Genomic DNA, 20,958 nt, shown 5'->3' with positions numbered 1-20,958 from the left:
ACTCAATCAGTTACAAACACTGGTACAAAGGTGGCTTTACAGCTGAAGCAGTTAGTTGATTAGTTGACTGACAGAAAATGATCTTCAACGATTTTGACAACTGATTAACTGTTTCAGTTGTTTAACCAAGCAAATAAACGTCGAACATTGCTGATTCCAGCGTCTTGATTGTGAGGATTTGCTGCTTTTATGTGTTTTATATAATTTTAAATTGAATGTTTTTGGATTGTTTTAGGCAAAGCAGGACATTTTTAGACATCACCTTGGGATCGCATTATTTTACCATTCTGTGCACTTTTCAAAGACTAAATGATCAATTGATTAATCCAAAAACAAAATATTAATGAAAATAATCAGTAGTTATATAGCTCCAGGTGGCTTATATCAAATTGAATCACAATTACAAATATTTATTTGTTATAAAAATGTGTGGCAATCAGCACTTTGGTGGGAGTTTTCAAAACATGAGACAAAATAGGGAATTGTGTGAACCCAAACTGCAAGTATATCAGTTTAATAACTGCATCTAGGAGAAAATCATGACAAACATATGCCAAAAACAGACAAACTGCTGTACATCACCAAAGAGATACATTGGTCAAACACTGAAAATAACCAACAGGCATATGTCAGATTTATACCATTTGATAAACGCTGTCATAATTGTTGTGTATTATGACCAATCCTTGTAGCAGTGCTTGCAAAGGTGATTTAGATGCTTTTTGTTTATTTGTAGACACGTTAGCAGCGCTCTAGGGATGGTAATGTTGGTCTGTCTACCACTTTGGTCCAGACTGAAATAACTCAACAACTATTGGCTGGTTTGCTGAAATTTGGCAGACATTCATGTTCCCTCTAGGATGAATCGTAAATGTGTGTTAAGACCAAATGTGAAGAGAATTTTTGCCTTGCGTTACTCACACATATATGGCTGCTGGAGTGTTTTTTTGAGTATTGTGCAACCTATGAATGTTCGCCCTTAACAGCCAGTGGGAGTACTGGGGAAGGCAGCTAATGCTGGTGCTAACTTGATTTGTAGTAAAGTACAACCCATAGCTGGAATCAACAGATGCATTCAGAACTTACCATGTAGTCCTATGATTCTGCTCACTTTTCTCCAAGCCCTCTCCTTTTTTGTCTCTGTACAATAAAAACATTAAATCCACAATAAGTTTGTCCTCCATTTCTGATTCTCGGTAACATTAGGAGAATCTGAATGCTGATAGGCTTTCACGACACAGCGTCACACCAAAGTTGAAACATTTTCATTTTGTGCGAAAAATTCATTTGCTTTTGGTCTGAACACACCATAATAATTGGAGACACCTTAAGTTTTCATACAATGTCATGATAAGGTCAATATTGTAGTTTGTCCAATACTTTGATTTATGACCACATACCTGTACATACATTCCCATCAGCTTCAGCTGTATTTTGTGTTTAGTGTTAATTAGAAAATGCTTAACTAAGATGGTGAACATGGTAAACATCACACTTGCTCTAGCATTTAGCTCAAAGCACTGCTGTGATTCTATGTATGATACAGCTTCCTAGAGCCGCTAGCATGGCTGCACACTCTTACTCATGTTGGATCCTCTGTTCTACCCCTGTGGAAGAGAGCAAACAAATGTTTTATAATATTTAGAATTCTAACTGGCTTGAGTTTTTAGTAATTATACAAACACTGTTGACCCGTGTTTATAATGTATGCCTACAGTGAGCTCACCCAGGCTCGTGTTCAGAAATTTCCACAGTTCCAAGACAATAATCCATTATTTAGGTAGAGTAAATGTAATAGCTACATAGCCTACTCCAAATATTTTACCAAACTGTCCAAGAGCAGTAATACGTCATCTGTGTCTGCCCTCAGTCCCTTCTGTCAGCGCTCTCCAACAAGGAAAAGCTAAAGCTACACCAATAATTATTTGTGTTTGTCCTCGCCATCGATCGCTTTCTTGTTTTGACTGTAATCCTTCCTCCGAACGCTGAGTTTCTTTTTTATCTGGAGCATCAGAAACTTTTCTCGGAGGGTTGTTAGGTTTTTCTCATAGTTGCTGTAGCCTACTCTGTCGCTAAGGTTGCTCCAGAGCCATGTAGAGAGAGACTTGCGTCATCTCCGTTTAATTTCAGTACATTTATTCAGAACTGTAAGGGGATGCAGTAAAAAAGCAAAAACTCTAATCACACTTGCGTTGTCCTTTAAACCTAAGTCGTACATGTAATTTTTAAAAAGTGGTTTGTATTTAAATGGCAATTGTTGCTATTTTTCATTGGTTCCTTTGCGGCAGTTTTTCCTCTTTCCATCTGACACACAGTCAAGGTCCATGATGGCGGCGTTCGTTTCCACCTCACATTTAACAATGCTAGCAAGAAGATAATTACATCATCCTGTGTCACAATCAGGAGTTAATTATGCAGACTGTTGGTCCTTGAGTACTGTTAATTGTCTGTTTCCAGCAAACTAAAGGCAAAATGGGTAGGGGTGTAAGCGGTACGTGTATTCGTCCTGAACTGTTTGGTACAGAACATTTGGTTCGGTATGCGACTTCCTCTGATCGGTACGCCCTGTTACCCAAACTATTACTGTCTATTTATGTCGACTACTTGCACATGCGGAACAGAAATTCTATAGTGCGATAAAAACAGAGTGGAGGGCGAGTCCTTCTCCCCACAGCGTTCAGGTAGCCTCTCACTGCACCAAATCAATAACTAATGCTATAGGAGACTTTATTGCTGCAGATATGTTACCATACTCGGTCATAGAGAATACAGAATTTAAGCATATGGTCAAAGTGCTTGAGCCCTGCAACAGTGTTTCCTCACATGTGCATTTTAGTCAGTCTGATGTGCTGCCCTATATAAACCAGCACAAGCTGCAGCTGATCAGGAATTATCAGCAGGTCAGAGTCTTACAATGGAGCATTGCTGACATTTGTGTCATTTATTTGTTATTTATTTTTTCTTGTTGACAGTATGACAGTATTTGAGTGCATTGACTGTTACATTAAGAATCATGGCCAATGAGCCACTGTTGAATGTTTACATTTTACAAAATAAGTTTTTTTTGTTTTCCCTGCTGTACTGAAAACATACCGAACTGTGACCCATAACCGAGGTACATACCGAACCGTGAATTTTGTGTACCATTACACCCCTAATTAATCAGCCACTTGGTATAACTGTTATTTTCATCTCTTATTCTTTTTAAAATTATACTGCCTGTTATGTTATGAGACCTGTCTGAAACAGACAGCTCTTTCTTCCACACTCATGGTGCTACTTCTGGCCATTGATTCCAGTATTTTGTTGTTTTGTCTTTGGCAGCTAGCTGCCACTGCCTGTCTGTATGTGCTGCAGAGTAAAGTAGTGCTAAAAATAATTTAAGTTGTCAAATAATGGATAAATAAAAATGTAACATATATGCTTGTAAATTAGTATGTTTAAAGACCTTAAGGATTGAAATTTGTTTCTATTGTCCTTAAAGGACTTTATGTGAGGTCCAGAAAAGCAAGATATAAGTACAGTAGCTCTGAAGTGAAGGAAGCAGCTGGGGAGCTTTTGGTGAGACAGATCAGTTTGAAAGAAGATCTTGTGTCACAAATGGCTGGATTATGCTGTAAATCCTGTTATATTCTCGCTTCAAATAATGCACTCCAGAGTACTCGTGGAAGTCGTGTGAGTGTTATTTTAGGTAAACATGTATTCAGTTGTATTGTTTCTGTCTCCCCAGGTGACTTAACTGAGAATGTTCACTTCAACAGTATCAAACAAAGCATTTGTGATTTAAAAAAGGTTGAATGATGCTAATGTGTAAACATAATGATCTGAGAACTTTTATTTGCAGCACCTCTGGTCCTGTTGAGAATTCACTGGCACATTCCCAGAACAGAAAATACTGAATCATTCATAACTGTTCAATCTCAAACAGGCTCTGTACTGGTTTTGGCGATACTCAAGAAGTCAAACCATTCACTTCCCTCTCTGGCACAAAAACTCAGAGCCCCTAATTGCAATGTTCACGGACACAATGAGAAATAAAAGGGTATTACGCTCACAAACACACAATACATCAGGTACAGAGAGTTACTGCTTTTCTGATTATTTCCTTTCAAGTACAACAACTTGGCTGTGCTGACAAAGACCAAGGACTTTTCTATAACCAGCTACTGTAGCTTTAGCAGTAACAGATACAGTGGTGTGAGAGAGTTTGACGAAGGGCAATAGTCTTGATGGAGAGGACGATTATTATGTCAAGGTTTATCTTATGTACTCTGGTTTGCCACATCTCTTCTAGATTGTGCCGATGGACATTTAAGAATCAGGGCATTTGTCAAAGCATGTCTGAGCAAAATGTAGCTCTATTTGCTCCCTGTCTCTCCACTATTCCAGTATTGATCACAAATAATGGTCCTCTTTCAGTCACTGGAGGAGAGTGGTATTAAAGCCCCATATACTCCAGCAGCTTTCCAATCACTGACTACAGAGCAGACACAAAGTTCACTGGTTTACGCCAACCATTTTCCCAAACAATATTTCAAATAAGAGCTTCTGTTGATAATATAAATCTTAACAGGTACTGACATTATTCGTGTCTTTGTATCATACATATCTGAATTATATTTTCATAATAACTCTTGAAAATGGATACAGTTGGATAGCTGAGAGCTGGGTTAGTCCACAAAAGCGGTACTCTGACTTCATTTTGACTTGATTTGATCGCAACGACAATGTACAAATGTACAGACTGGCTTCAAGTCTCCCACACTCTGCGAGAGAACACTGGCAGGTGGAACTGGACCACGTAGACACAAAAATAGAAAAACAGAATCGCTGTACATATTTTGAAGGAGGAGTAATACCACACGGTCCATTTTCCTCTGAATTGCACTGGTCCTCCCATCTGCTTGGTATTAGGAAGGTCCACTGCACGCACCCCTGCAGTCTTTAGTGTCCATTGTTGAGCAAATGAAGGAGCAACAACAGAAGGCCAAAGGCAGGTTGAAGCATTAGGCTGTGAGGTGAAGCAGAGTTTGGGAGGCTGTTGGATGGCAGGGTGGACTGGCCCACTAGTAGTTCATTTCCCAGGGCCTGGGAGGAAACAGAGAGATTTGTTTATGGCCACTCTTTCTTTGGATAGTCCATTGCTGATGATCTGCTAATATTATAGTGCGTTACAAACAACTCTTTGAGTTTCAGGTAATCATCATTACTCATCATGTAAAAGCAGGCTAGTGATAACCAGTCTCATGGTTTATTTTTAGAAGTGAAGGTAAGGATTAAAAATGGGGCTAAGGTAAAGGCAAGGACTGGGGATAGGCTAAGGTGGAGGTTAGGGCTATTTGTCACAAGACCCCCAGAATACACAATATTTTTGCCTTATGAGAGGGTCACTGCGTCAGATTACACGATCATAGAGTCATAAATTCTTCCCATGTCTTGGGCAAGAAACATGGCTAACTGTACATTGGACCTTGAAGAATCACTGTAATGTTTACTTATGTAATTACGTTTTTAGGAATAAAAGTGAACCTAGGAGCCATTCATCGTCAATGAAGGTGGGCTGCGACTGTTTCCCTGTCAGTCTGTAAAAGAGGGTGGGTGTGTGGGTGTGCAGCATACATATGAAGGCAGAGGATAATGTTGCAACCACAGGTATGATTCATTTGAAATAGCGATCCTGACCTGAGGATGATAGTCAAATTGTTACATGTTTCCTGAAAAGGAATAAAACATCATTCCTCATTTGATTTGCCATGTTACAGTTACAGTTGTACATGGAACACGTCATAGAAGTCTTCAAACTAGGCAAGAGAAAGCAAAAAACTTTTTGTTAGGATGTTGTGAGGCATCCGTATTCAACACTCATTTTTGTTCCCAATGTCACATGTTGGGTCGGGCTATTAATTGGCTGATATTGTGTAGTCTGACCTCAGCATTACTTATATTACTGTGGTCATGCCAAATGCTGCATTCCAATTTTCATAATTAGCCTGAAAAACATCATAATCAGCTTTACATGATTTACCTCTTTTGTAAGTTGCAGTGACAGAAGGAAAAGTAGAATAATTAAAGCTTCTATGTGTAGAATTTGAAATTTTACGCCCCCAGTGTTGTATTAAAAAAGACACAATGGATTCATCCATGAACACTGAGAATGAATGGCTGAAAAAATAACATAGACTGCACAAATTTTCACTGGAATTTTCTCATCCAAACACAAGTGTATGCCATCAAAATTTGATGAAACTATAATTTGAAGAAACTATAATTATCACGTAAAAATTCCACACATAGTGCCTTTAATATTTAGATATTCCCTGCTGGATGTATGACTGTGTGAAGCTGCTGAACAGTGACTATGACAAGAAAACTACACACCTGTGTTGGTATTATTGTATACAGAATATTCCTCATAGTTTCTATGGTTTCTGGTGGAGAAGCAGTGTTCCTGTTTTCTCTGTTGCTGTGGCCAGGGCTGGGTGTACTGGACTGGCTGAGAGTTGGCTGCTGGTCTGATTCACTTCCAAACGTCATGAGAGCATTCCCTAAAACATGAAGCACAGCAGTAAAAACAAAAAAAACTGTTATCAGACTTCACCGGCATTGTCTTGATATGTTTTCATCGAGTTCCACTTGTGTCGCGGCAGATGCCTCTGGTTCTGAATTGTAAATTTTGCATGAGAGCTTTTGCTGGGCTAGAGCTAGTTTGGATTTGGTCAGCAGAGGCAAGAGAAAGAAAAAAAGAAAACAGAAAATACTCAGTATTCCCTTCAAGTATCCAAACTGCACCTGCCTCTCTAAATCGACCTCATTAACTCATAGACCATTTGCACTGGCCAAACAACTCTGAGACCTCTCTCTGTATCTTTTCTAGGCAGGGGGCCGAGGAAAGACTGGCCAAAGATTCACCTCGCCGCACACACCAAGCAAAGATACTCATTGTGTGTACAGGTTGAATGATGATGATATATATTCGCTGAGGTCAATAATAAGGACTATTAATTATTCACACTTCAGAGCAGAGGTCATAAGAGAAATGGAAAGATGGTATTAGGGCGAGAATTAGCATAAGGGAACACAACAGAAGAACAGAAGACACCTCAATTTAAAAGACACCCATGTAGGACTTCTGGATTATGGCTGATGTAGCACCCTATTATGAAATGATCTTATGTGCTAACTTTCAATCCATGTTATTGTGTCCATTATTTATGTAATATAATTTTTTTATTAGTCTGCTACTGTCCCCAAATTGCTCAGCTCTCCTTAACTGCCATCTTTAGTCTCATTGTCAGAACATTTCCTTAGTGGGTGTAACAGCTGAATATTTTGATACGTTTGATAGTCAAGCATCACCATTAACTCTTAAATGCATACCTCAGGTCTTTACAGAACTGGGAACATTTTACACCCTGTTTAATACACTAATTGTATTCAACTATACCCTCAACTCCTTGCTGTATTTTTAGCCAGGCAATTGGCATGGCTCTATGGACGGCAATGTTGGTCTGTTGGTTAGCTCGATGGATTGCCATAAAACCTTGTACAGATAGTCATGGTTCCCAGACGATGTAACCTACTGACTTTGAGGATTTCTTGACTTTTCCTCTAGCCACACCATGTTTTTGACATTTGTGGTTTTGAGTGAAATGTCTCAACAACTGTTGGATGGATTGCCATGAAATTTGCTTCAGACATTCACGTGTGCTCCTCGGGATGATTTGTTATGGCTTTGGTGATCCCCTGACATTTCATCTTGCACCATCATCAAGTCAAAGTTTTACTTTGGTTTATGACCAAATACTTGAAAAACTAAAGTCATGCCCATCAGCCTCAGCTGTGCTTTGTGTTAAGCGCTAATTAGCTACTATTAGTCTGCTAGAACGCCAAACTAAGATGGTGAACATGGTAAACATTATACCTGCTAAACATCAGCATGTTAACACTGTCATTGTGAGCATTTTTAGCATGTTGACATCAGCATTTAGCTCAAAGCACTGCTGTGTCGAAGTACACATGCACTACTGCTGACCAGTTTGTGTTTGGTGCCAGTCAGAGAGCAATTACATTATGTGTAACACAGCACAATAGGTATAAAAGGCTATATATGTTTTTTGTTTATATGGTTTCAATGTTAATAATACATTCTGAAAAGATTCAAGCAATATTATATTAATTAGTGGCTCAATCACTAAAGACCTGAGGTATGAAGGAATGTTTGTCAAAGTACCCATGCTATTAAGGGTTAAAACAGAGAAATTAGTGCCCAAAATAATCAACAGTCTTCTGAAGGAAGTTTTCTCTAACTTTTTTCTATCAATTGTAAAATAAATAAATAAAAAGTACATCAGGTGTTTGGAGGAGATTTAATAAATACACAATTACCTAAACATCACAGGGCCAGCTTACTTATAATTCACTAAGAAGTGACTGTCTGAACACCCAGGCGGAATTACCAAGGAAACAGTGTGAAGGGGATGATTAATAACGAGAGAAGATGAAGTGAGTGAGTAAATGGGAGAGGGAGAAACAGAGATCCACACTAAGACAGAGAGAGAGAGAGCATACTGCTTCAAAAAGCACATGATCTCTGATTTCAGTACATCACACTCTGCTGCTGTTTGAGCATGCTGGGAAACATCTGTCTCACTGAATCCCAACAGCTCTGTCCTGTTACTTTCTTCTATAATAGAACTTATTTACTTTGATTTTCATATCAAGTCTGTTTGAATGTCCCCTGTGGCAGGTTATCAGTGCAAATTATTTGGATTAGGAAATGGCGTTTTTGTATTTCATTTCATAATGAAATCACTTTGGCTATACGAGCAGTCAAGTTAAATTATATGAAACCACAGAAATCCAAACAAGCACCTGAAGGATTTGTGGAACAGTATTTGTTTCAGCTCTACAGTGATGGGGATTTCTTTATATACCTGTTTATACTCTGAAGTCGTGCTATGTTCACACTGAGACTAGAAGTGTCCATGTGCTTACTTTTTCATCTCAGGTGATACAGTAGATCTGATGCTTCCTACAGCATAAACACAATAAACTGCTTGAAGTCTAATTTTTTCAACCTGAACAACATCTATATATAGAATAAATGTATAAATTTGGGCTTAAAGGAATAGTTTAACATTTTTTACTGCTCCTGGCCAAGAAATAGTCACATAACCCCCCGTGAAACCGCAACTTGTCCTTTTTTACACTTTTTTATACATCTTAAACATATGAGACATATTGTGTTGATTAGTGAGTTTAAGAGGTGCTGGTATGTGGATGTTGTTACAGTTAGACAGCAGGCTAGCTGTTTCCCTCTGTTTCCAGTCTTTATGCTACCCTAAGCTAAGTGGATGCTGGCTGTGGCCTTACATTTATTCAACAGATATGAGTATTATTGTTCTTCTCATCTCACTCTCAGCAAAAAAGCAAATAAGCGTATTTTGCAAAATGTCAAACTATTGCTTTAAGGGTGTACGACAGATATACAACTTATATTTGAATTGTAAAATATAACTGCTAGTGTGATAAACAGTTATGATGAGAAACCTTTGAAATAATAAATTAGTGCAATTCTGATCTGAGACAAACTGTTCATTGTCACAGTCTGATGATGTAGTTTGCACTAAATAGAAACTGTATTTTACAGTACATTTTGAAATATTTGGTGTCTCACTACTGTTGGTCTAGTTTCCCTGTAAAGAAGATGTTTTAAATTGTGACTGAGTTATGAACAGAAACAGACCTAAATGTATCCTAGAAAAAAAACAACATAAACATGCCTGGAAAAACAACAACATATCAGCTCCTTCCCTTAAACTACACAACTCCGGTTTAACAGGACACAAAGCTAGCAGTCAGATTTTTTACCTCCCAATACCTCTATACAAACACAACCCGTACCCCAAAAACCTGAGTCAGTACGTTCCAATACATTGTGGATAAGGTGACACTCACGGAGACAGATGTTGTCGGTGAAGTATTCCAGGAAGTTATCACATTCTTCTCTCCGGCTCCCACTGGCTGAGCAGGAGCACCATGGAGCCACGCTAGACGTGGAGTTGTCGACATAGTTGGGAGTTATTGTACTTCCTGCAGAGAGAGACCGCACCAGGCCTCCATCAGTATTAAATATTCATTCTCCTTTGAGTTGTTACACTGTATTCATAGTGCTTTATTATCTGAAACATTAATGGACGCTGCATTTCTTATACACTGACCTGATGCACAGGGCTGTTAATATTATAGTGTTGTTGGTTATACTGTCTGTGCACTGACTCGTATGATATAATAGAGAGACAATGAGAAATACTCCAATTTTCTCTTTTTTTAGGTCACAGACGTCTCTGGCATTGAGATTTTTTGTCTGTGACTGTTTTTTTTCTTTCTTCAACATAGTAGAGGTGGGATTTCAAGTGCTTTAATAAATACAAGACAGGAATGAAAAGTGTGTGTTTGTGCTGAGGGGCACCATTTGAGGTTCTTGAAATGCATTAGGTTAGCTCCTCTCTCCACTGTGTGGAACAGAAGTGGCTGTTCTTTTTCTTTTTATGGACTGTTATAAAACAAATTAAACACAACTTGCTTTGTGTAAAGAGCCTCTGTTTTTCTGTAATGAGAGATTTTTACGCTTTTGTATCTTAAACCATGTTGAACTTTTTGTCTTTTTGTTTAGAATTAGAAGTTTAATTTCATTCTCCCACTCACTCTAAACCTGTTCTGTATTTATTAATTTACCCTGTAGCTAGCTTTCATTCACTCCTGCCTCTTTGTCGCTGCACAATTTTCTCTTTCCTTCTATAACACAGCATATAGCACATATCTTCTTTCAAATACTTTCTCTTTCCTCCTCCACCTGTTCATTAAATTTTTTTTGTGTGTTTTCTCTGTGTGTGTTACCTCTCAGGTGTGCACCTACCTATGAGCCCTGTGTAGGCGAGGAGACAGGCTCCATAATTCCCTTGCTTGCAGCCATTGGCAGATGTTTCGGAGGGTTCGCAGTCGTACTGAAATTGTGCCAGGCGAGACCTACAGAAGCAACAGGCACTGGTTAGCAAGAACCTGATAGATCCCTGTATTGTTTTATGTAAAAAGTTTCCTGGTTCTTTTTCATACATTCTTTCTACTATAACTTGGTAATTTAATTAAGAGTTTGCCACTCTGACATAAAGAAATATTGTTGGCCGTGGTGAAGACTGAAAGCATTGGACTGTAATGTGAAAGTGATAGAAAGAGTAATATATTTCATCCCCCAGACCTGGGATCATTAGTAAAGCCCTCTGAGTGTAATGGGGCTGTGAAAAATAATGGCCATGACCAGAGATAGCAATGAGCGATAACTCTGATCCATCTGGCTCTTTATCTGTGCTAAATATTTAATATGTTATTCCAACAGGCTCTCTGGGGTGTTCTAACCAATGGTGGTAGAAAGCTTTAGGGTAAAACAGCGGGCCATTTTGTTGATTGAATGGCTGTTTATTTGTTTCAAAGAGTTTCATAATACTAAACAGCACTGGCCCAAATATGTATGGTGAGTATATCTAAACTCTGTATCCAAGGAATACTTGAATAAACTGGGAATGATGAAACATTGGCTTTGCTGATTTAGGACACCTTGAGAAAAGAGGTGGATCATCAAGTAAAACAAAACTGGGGATTCTGATCACATTATAGCAATATGTTTTTGTATCCATATGAGACTATGGCTAGTGAGAATAACTTCAATATATTTTATAGACGTGAGAGAAAGACTGACATTGAAATAAATGAGAGTCAATTAAAAGCTTCCATTTAGCTCCATTCTAACCTGCACACATAGTCAGCACTGCAGATCCTCATCTGTGTAATGCAGTTGGGTTTTTCCACACTTTCATAAGAGCAACTGGGTACAATAGTCTGCCTTCGACGCTCTGCACACGCTGTGTCCGTACAGGGGCAAAAGAGCAGTTCGTGTGTGTAGTCGGCAGGGACACGGTCAAAGAACCTGCGCAGAGCCTTATTGCATTTGGGCCGGTTGCACAGACCCGACTTGGCAGTGGGTTTGATACAAGCTGAGACATATTCTGTGCGGAGCTTCTGGCACAAATCGTCCACATTGCAAGCCTTGGCTGCATCCAGGCAGCGATTCACAGTTGTCATGCCAACATCAGAGTCTGTGGATGGATATAAGGTCAGAGACAAGTGTAGATATCAGTGGAAAAATAACAAAAATAGAGCAAAAAGTCTTTGTGTTTATATAAATAAGAGCATATGTGACCTGTGGTATGTACTCTGTTTATTTATTCAACATGCTGAGATATAATCTTGTCTTGTTAAGAGGTTCAAAAGTTGAGATAGGTAGTTTGGAATTAAAATTCAGCTTCAAGGTGGACGTGTCTGTAAATAAACAATGGAGGCTCATTTCCTGAGGACCAGAATAACAAAATGAGTATTTGAAGAGGAATCTGGTCTCTTTTCTTATGTTATGAAAAGAGAACAATTTCTAAACCAGTGGTCTTCTTTGCATTATTTGAATGTTAGCACAACAACTAGGTCAATGCCATATGATCCTAGTAATTAAAATTATCATCATAGCTGACATGTTGCACTACCAGACTTTTAACTTCAACTGTTACCCTATTGTGTGCCATTTTTCAAAAGTACAGACAGCATTTTTTCAGTATTCAGTAGAGTGACGTCTGTCCACTGTCTGTTGCAAACCCCTCTGTTGTCCTCTTATCTGTAAAATGTGCATCACTAATATGTAACTATGGCTATTCCTCCATTTGTTATTTCAGTGTTACTATAAGCGCCCAATCACATGTATTTTGTCACAATTTGCTTTTATCACACCTTTAAAATCTGATTATAATTTAAGGGTGCTTCAATGTGATATCAGACTGACAGCCTCTTAACAATGGCTTAAATGTGTGTTGCTGCAGTTTATGTCACCAGTTATTGATTATCTGGGCTATTGTACTTTGCATTTGATGTCACAGATGAGTCTTTTTGAGCCCTGTGTTATTAACTGAGTTCCTGACATCACATGTAACTAGCAATTCAGTAGGAGACAGAGAGCATGAAATAAAACTCGGAAATGCATAACATATTTGATTTCCAATTATCTTTAGAATCAGATGTGAAGACAATTATAACTAGAGACATGCTAGTGTAATGTGACCTGCAACAAAAACATCAAGACAGCTTCATGTCCTCTATAGCATCAGTGAATAAAGCAGGAAGCAGAGTTTATGTATGGTCATGTTTGGTGTGAGTGAACTCTGGTCCTCGGTGTGGCAACTTCTGAATGAACCTTTTGTATACATGTTGCCTGGGAAATGAGCAACCAGCTGACCTCTTTGAGCTGTTTACTGCACGGATGAGTCATCAGTTTTCTGCAGTGTGTTTATAGTTTTGTAACACTGACAGGTGTTCTGGTCGGATTGGTAGGTGGATGTATAGCCTATATGTGCCTTTGACTCTGGGTTGAACAAATAAACTTTCCAATGAGAGTCACTTTTTCATTTCTTGCTAAATGTTTTCTTATATAATCATGAACAAATAATTATCATAACATTAGCTTAAGTTTTTGTTGCCTTACCCTAATTTTAACCTCAACTTATGTTGTTTTACTTTCTGAAACATAAGCTTTAGTAAACCTTTCACATGATGAACATGTGAAAAATGTTTATTTAGTTTATGTTGTTGTCATTTAATACTGGGTTTGATATTTTATATCCACAAGATGTAATCTGCTTTTCAGAGTTTGGGCTTGTTTTAATCAATTCTATGAGATTGCATTGTTATGAGCCTGAGGCTATAAGAAACAATGCCTTTATTAGTATTCATTGACAGTCATGGATTATGTTATTTCAACCGAGTCTTGCAAATGAATAAGGTTGCCATCCAACAACTTGACAAGATATGATTTGGGATGCTGGAATTGTGTTCAGATGAATGGTAATACTCGTGTAACTGTGTCTGAAGAACAGAAGCCTTGGGCATGCTTCCAGGGAAAATTCAGTCGAGTCATGTATTTGTGCTAGAACAAAACATCTTCAAAGGGTAAAATAGTATAAAAAAGGGTGAAAGTTAATGAAGGTCAGTGAACTTGCCAGCTGTAATAGAGGCCAAGCGGACATAGTCGTAATCCCTATGCACTGTCTCATAGGGATAACTCTCCACCAGGTTGAGTCCTAAAAGAATAACAGACACAGGTAGAATCATTGGCTTGAATGTTGTAACATTACAATTCATTTAAACTGCAACATAAATAATTCTCTCATGTTATCATGTCACTGAGGCTCTTTCTAATTTATGCACAGATAAGTCTGCCTATTATTCATTTGTCATCTGTATTATTTTAATGAACAGTGGTTCTTCAGCTACTGTATGTAAATAAAAAAAAGTTCTTTATAAAATGTATAGAAAATTCAGGCACTGACCATGTATGATGGACTGATGAAGGCTCCAGTAGATGCTCAGGCAGTTTTTCTCCTTCTTCATGCCCCGTTTACACTGGCAGCCATGTAAGGGGCTGGACAGTAGGGCAGACACTGCGTTGGCACACTGGCTCCTGGCACCGGGGCCCAGCTTCACGCTGCCATTGCCCGCCACACACTGACGCAAAGTCCGCAGACGTGGACTGCAAGTCTCATCACTCGAGCATGAGTCACCAGCCACCAAGCAGTCTCTGCCGGCCAGTATAACCTCTAACAGAGCTGTGAGAGAGAAAATCAGAGCGCAGAAAGATAAGGGGATTTGAGATGGCAGTTGAGGTGTAAGGTAATGAGATGAGACAGAAATGAGGAATAAAGGAAAAGCAAGCTGAAAAGTCAAACACAAATGTCAGGAATAAGAAAGGAAGAGAGCAGGAAAGTAAAGAAGAACATTTTGAGGGGGGAAATGTGAACAATTGTAAGGGGAGGATTAATTCTCATGACTTTGGTGATCCCGTGACTTTTCATCTAGCGCTATCATGAGGTTGACATTTGTGGTTTTTCATCAGGTCAAAGTTTTAATTTGTCTGATACTTTGGTTTATGTCCAAATACCTGCAAAACTACAGACATTCCCATCAGCCTCAACTTCACTTTGTGTTTAGTGCTAATTAGCAAATGTTAGTATGCTAAACTAATTTACATAGCGCATTTATATAGTGTTTTTTCCGAAGTGCTTTACAGTTTGCCTCTCATTCACTGATTCACACACACTCAAACACACCATGCAAGATGCTGACCTGATCATCGGGAGCACGATCAGTGTCTTGTCAAGGACACTTTGATATGTGGACAGGAGGAGCTGGGGATCAAACCACCAACCCTGTGTGATTAGTGGACGACCTGCTGTACCTCCTGAGCCACAGCCACCTCAGCTAGCGGGTGGTAGAATGAAGACAAGCCCTTCAAAATTCATGCTGATCATAACAATTTTACCAATTGAAGGAGAAGAAAGTGAGTCTTGATAGTTGAAAGCCTGGGGAATGAATGTCCTCTCTCGGTGCATCCAAAAACAGACTATTGTTTAAAGCAGATCAGCGCTTTTGGCTGTGGCACATTATTTCTTCCACACACATTTAGCATTTCTCTTCTTTTCAAGATTAAAAAACAAACAAACAAACAATAAATGATAAAACAGCTTTTGTATAAGCTGTTATGCCTATTTATCTTTTCACATAACCTCTATTAAGTTGCTAATAAGTGCTTGAATTCATTGAAATGGACAACATGCTTTGTGACTATCTAGTATCTTACAATTGAGCCTGCAGGCTGCAGCATTTGCTGCTTTATTGTGAAGAGAACAGCCTCAAGGATGAGGAATTCTTAACGTGTCACAGAGTTTAAGTTATAAAATATTGTATTTCTAATGCATGATGAATATGTATTATATGCAGTTACTGTGTGAAAGATCTTGAGTGGCAGGCTTATACAGATGCTAAACCATGCTTTCTCATTGATTCACAGACAGACCTTGTCCTGAATAGTTTTGACTCCTTCGGTTCTACTGCATGAGTCAGGTCTATTCAGCAAGCCAGAGAACTTGAATAATAGGTGTGTGTCATGTACAGAATACACAGAGAACATTAACAAGTGAAAGAACCATAGATAATCAGCTGTTGCTGTGGTGAAAAGCTCATGCACTACCATGTTCATTTTTTTAAATATATCTCAATGCGGCAACATAACAGCTGGTGAGATGGGAGTTGTTGGTTTTCTTTTGCATCACTGGGCTCGAATGGCAGGATAAGTACTTTGGGTAAACATGTGGGATGAATAGAAAAGGTGAAATGTATGTTAAATTGTGTATATACTAGCAGTAAAGGTAGTAAGTACAGCATATTAATATGGAATTCAAATGTAATTAACTGCTGTGCCTTTTATATTCTGTTGTGTATCTTGAGTTTGAGTCAAAATGTAACTGCTTCCTGGATTATGTTAACAGGCGACGTTTGTTCGAGTGAACAAAGATTACATTTTGCGACACCAAAGTTGCAGGGATATGGTGATTGGGATGGAAGTTGGCTGTATAAGGAGCAGGACTTTGACTCCACAGACAAGGGTTCGCTTTCTGAGTCCCATCTGTGGTTGGGTTTAGTCAACAAAAGCACTTTGGTTAAGTTTTGGAAAAGATCTTGGATTCTGTTAAATGTTGACAAGAACGTCCTGTCTCGTGATTCTAGCCACTGCAGACTTTTTCTGTAATAAACCAGACCACAATCTTTCCCAAACCTTAACCAAATGCTGCCAGTGTCTAAACATTACCATAAAAAGGTTTAATGATGCAATCTATTGCAACCATTTTGGGAACCAGGCCTTTACAGTACACACAATAACATGCAGCAATATGAGCTTTTAGACAATCATAATTATACGTATCAAGATGTTGACCCCAGGTGTAAAAATGTTGACAATTAGCAGTATAACATTTTCATTGGAGAGGTTTTTGTCATAGAGCTCATAAGCCACATAAAATACAGACGCAAGTAGCTGGAGTTAATTGTGGTGGAGGCGGTGAATTTTTAAAAAGAGCTGCCACTCTTCTTTTGAGTCTTTCTTTTGTTGCACTCCCTGCAGTTTTTTTAAAAATGATACTATTACTGAAAAAAGTACAATGGCTTTGTGAAAAACAGACGTTCTGTTTGAAGTTTCTGTTTTTATGTTACATGGCATGTTGTTTTACATGATGTTTTATACCTTATGTGCATATCCAATTCAGAAACCCCAGAAAACTACATGTTGCTATTACTACTCAAGAATCATCTCTGTAGAATTTGAAGAGTATGTTTTATTTGTTATATTTGTGTTCTCAGTTTTTTCTAAAAACATATTCCTAAACATGACTCTCAATAAGCCAAGAGGATCCCATTATCCAAACACTGTAAATTCATACCACCTCTGTTTTCTCTCGTATGGTTTCTTACCCCATCTCTTTAAATCAAAATTTTTCAATTTCACGCTGCTTTCATCTGCGTTCACTTAAGGTATTTCTGGGGCAAAAAGAAGAAAGTAATAAAAAAGGAACTAATAAACCAACATATTTTCCATTTTGTCAACACTGTTCAATCAATTACACATGCCATCAAAGCTGGATCTTTACTCAAACCCCACAGGTGAATTGAGTCTCACTCACATCAGGAGTTATCCAAGTTCTCATCCTCTATTCAGCATGTCAGCTACATGCCAGTATCCTGGAAGGCCAGATGGTCAGTTGCAAATTCAAGGCAGAGTTCCCAGCCCTTCCTGCTATGTGTGTCAATTTGTGCTGCCTGGGCAGAAGCTGGAATAGACACCATACATCATGAATGCAAATGAGCCGCTTGATTTGACATTTCCAATAAGCCTGTCTCAATGTACCAGTGGGTTTAGCCAATTAACCATGTCAGTAATCAATGTGTTCTGAGGCTCAGTTAAGTCCTCAGTTTCCCTGCCACATAAATCACAGGCAGATTAGCTGATCAGTTACCCCTGTGCACTGACTTAATGGTCCACTTCAGGAGAGATAAAATGGAAAATGAAACTTAATGAAGTCAGCTGGAATGTTACCCTCACTCCTATATACCTACAAAGGCGTGAGTGTGTGTGTGTGTGTGTGTGTGTGTGTGTGTGTGTGTGTGTGTGGGGTGTGGGGGGTATTGGTGCACTTAATGAATGTCACTTTTGTTTCAGTGCTCTTAAGATTAGTAAATTATCTTGATAGTTGGATTAAAGCTAGCAGCCTCACTTTGAAGTGAGCAGGCTCCACCACTGACAGCTGCCTAACAAAGGGTTTTTGGCAACATGATACAAGCCATGTTTTGTGTGTTGTTTTTGCTGCTACGTCTGCATACTTTTAGCCAGAAACTTAATTCAAACTTTCAAATGTTAAGATCATTAAAGACATTATTGCAATAACTTCTCATTCATACCTTTTAAAATAAATAAAAAATAACTCAACTTGTTGCAATAACTGATTTTTTTGGCCACTTGTGAACACAACATTGACATATCACCTTTAAGTTGATATGGCAAACTTGTTAGCACACAGTGGCTTATTTACACATCCAGCAGTTACAGAGCAACATTATCATTCATTTGGAGTCTTTCTGGCACCTGGCCAATGTAAGTCAGATATTCACTCTCTTTTAACTACTGCAGATTTGGGTGATAATTCTCTGTAGGTTCATCACTATGAGTGACCCCTTTCACATTGTCACATTGTTTTCACATTGAAATTTGATATGTTGTTAGTTGCTTATTCACTTGTGTAGTAGATTTGTTGGTAGCAGGCCTGGTCAAGTTCAACAATTAATGTCGGCATTTATACATGTTGAACATATCTATTTGCTCATGAGTATTTTTTATCTTTCACAGTACTTGTGACACTTCCTACAGGTCATTCTTATTTTGCCACTTCTACTTTTCCAGCTTTTCAAGCAATATAAGCTGTAAAACAAACTTTAATCAATCGCATTGATTTTCTTCAAAAACTACACTTTTCTAGTTTATGTGTATTCTTTTGAAATATTAACTTGAGCCACAGAAGAGAGATTTTTGAGAGGAGAAAGACATTCATCAAAAGTCATTAAAAGTTAACGTGTTAGAAGTGGCACATGAATAAAATCCAAGTGAATATTAAATTTGGTCCTATTCTTTATTGATCTCCTGCTGGTCACATTAAGCTCTTTAATTAAAGCACTTTTCCTTTGAGAGAAAAGGGAAGTTCATCATATTGTGAAAGCAATGTAGGTCTTTATGTGTGTTATACATTGTTTGCTTAATCAGTGACAACTTCTAGGAGCTGAACATTTAAGTTACTGGCATAAGAGAATATAAATTGTTCTACCAGTGTATGAATCATCTTTGCAAAGATGTAGCCTGTAATTTTTTCTGTTAAAAATTGTTGATGTCTGATACTCTGCATAAGACAACATTATTCGCTTTTATGGCACAAAATTAGCAATTTCAGACATCAAAGCAGAGTAGACTAAATTTGGCAAAATGAAACAAGATATCCATCTACTTTCAAAATAAAGCAATGTCAGCTCCCCTCATACTTCAGGTTAGACATCAAACAAATAGGGCATGAAGATGAAGAAAAGCACAGTCAATTAGCTTCAAAGTTTTGAAAAGAGAAGCATTCACACTGTGTTCAGAATATGCTAGGTAGCTTATAGTATTACACATAATTTTTTTTTTAGCTTTTTAAAAAATCATCCATTCAGTTGAGCCTTTTCCAACAATGGTTATTTTCAACTTGTACTGAGAGAAAATGCAGCCTGGAAGATTTCCATATAAATTATTTACTCAGAACTTCAAAAACAGTTGTCACATTAGCAAACAATCTCACGAACAACACTTAAGTCAGATATGTGTAAGGATTTTGTTGGCAATGAATGGATATGCAGCTGTCTTCTGTCAGAAAAGACTAGAAATAGAATATACAGTTCCTAAGGCACAAAGCAGGAAATACCATCAAAAGGAGGTACGAAACAACGAAAGGATGCACTTGTGATGGAGGCACAACCAATAGCAGATAGGAGTAAACAGCTCATAGCAGCAGTAGCAAGAAGGGTCTTAAGTGAGAGAGTTTGTATTATCAAAACTGCCTCACAGACTGGTTTGAATGTGATTGATTATTGTGATGATAGATCGTCTAATCAAGCAGGGAGTTTTGCTACTTATGCGATTCTAGTGGCAAGGTTTAATAGGCCGAGTATATTACCTTGGGAATCAACATCCTACCATATTACTTGGATCTGTTGTGATTTGAGGGTCTGTGTTTGGTTATTTCCTGTTTTATTTTGAAATATTCTCCTTGCCTCATGTGTCTGGTAGTTTTACTTCCTGTCTTTACTGCCTTTCCCGTGAGTTTCAAGTTTTGTTTGCCCTGCCCTAATTAAGTTCACCTGTATCTCGTTATCCTACCCTTACCTGTGTATATAGTCTCAGTGATTCCTTTGTTCTTTGTAAGTTTGTCCCAGTTGCTAGGTTTTGGCTTCTCTGATGTTTGGACTTATAGCTGCCTGTTACCTGTTTGGTACCTGCCCGCCTGTCTACCGGTCTGCCTACCTGTACCTGCCAGTAAGCTCAATTAAATCACTGGAATCAATTATGTTCTTCCAAATGTTTGTATGAAGTAAATTGTGGCTACCGAACAGGACAGTAGGACAGAGCTGGACTATGGTCATGCTTTCCAATACAAGAAAGTTCAAAATATCAGCCATGAGAAGTTTATATTTACAGCAACAATTAACTGCTTTATAGGTTGCACCAAGTGCCACCAAGGCAAAAATGGAAAAGGTTGATCATGAATTCTGTAACATGACACAAAGAGTTGCGCACAATTCGCACAACACTCCAGTTCTTTGCCAACATCTGTATACAAGTCTGTTGTCACATTAAAGTTATAATCTTTAAGATTTTCATGAAAGTAAAGCTTGTTTTTAATATTATTTATGGTCGACCTCTCTGTTGTAGTTTTCATTGTTAGTGGCCAGTCCACC

The 20,958-nt window shown here is 38.3% G+C and overlaps 1 protein-coding gene across 2 annotated transcripts in view; it reads right to left on the bottom strand.

Moving 5' to 3' along the window:
• Positions 1-3,820: 3,820 nt before the first annotated feature.
• The window catches only part of gfra4b (GDNF family receptor alpha 4b), a 44,742-nt gene continuing 27,604 nt past the window's right edge, over positions 3,821-20,958 (bottom strand). The window contains exons 2-9 of one of the 2 annotated variants that reach the window (XM_044205907.1): positions 17,607-17,753; positions 14,424-14,699; positions 14,094-14,174; positions 11,807-12,152; positions 10,919-11,028; positions 9,958-10,092; positions 6,379-6,545; positions 3,821-5,088 (exon numbers count right to left, since the gene is read on the bottom strand). In XM_044205907.1, coding sequence (XP_044061842.1) covers positions 4,945-5,088; positions 6,379-6,545; positions 9,958-10,092; positions 10,919-11,028; positions 11,807-12,152; positions 14,094-14,174; positions 14,424-14,484 — 1,044 coding nt within the window. In that variant the 5' untranslated portion in view covers positions 14,485-14,699; positions 17,607-17,753 and the 3' untranslated portion in view covers positions 3,821-4,944. The remainder of the gene's footprint in view (positions 5,089-6,378; positions 6,546-9,957; positions 10,093-10,918; positions 11,029-11,806; positions 12,153-14,093; positions 14,175-14,423; positions 14,700-17,606; positions 17,754-20,958) is intronic. The other variant, XM_044205906.1, reaches the window with a different exon arrangement.

Source organism: Siniperca chuatsi, linkage group LG8 (assembly GCF_020085105.1).
Source record: "Siniperca chuatsi isolate FFG_IHB_CAS linkage group LG8, ASM2008510v1, whole genome shotgun sequence".
Taxonomy (NCBI): Eukaryota; Metazoa; Chordata; class Actinopteri; order Centrarchiformes; family Sinipercidae; genus Siniperca; species Siniperca chuatsi.
The sequence above is the reverse complement of the archived record's forward strand: the minus strand, read 5'-3'. Positions and strand labels throughout refer to the sequence as shown.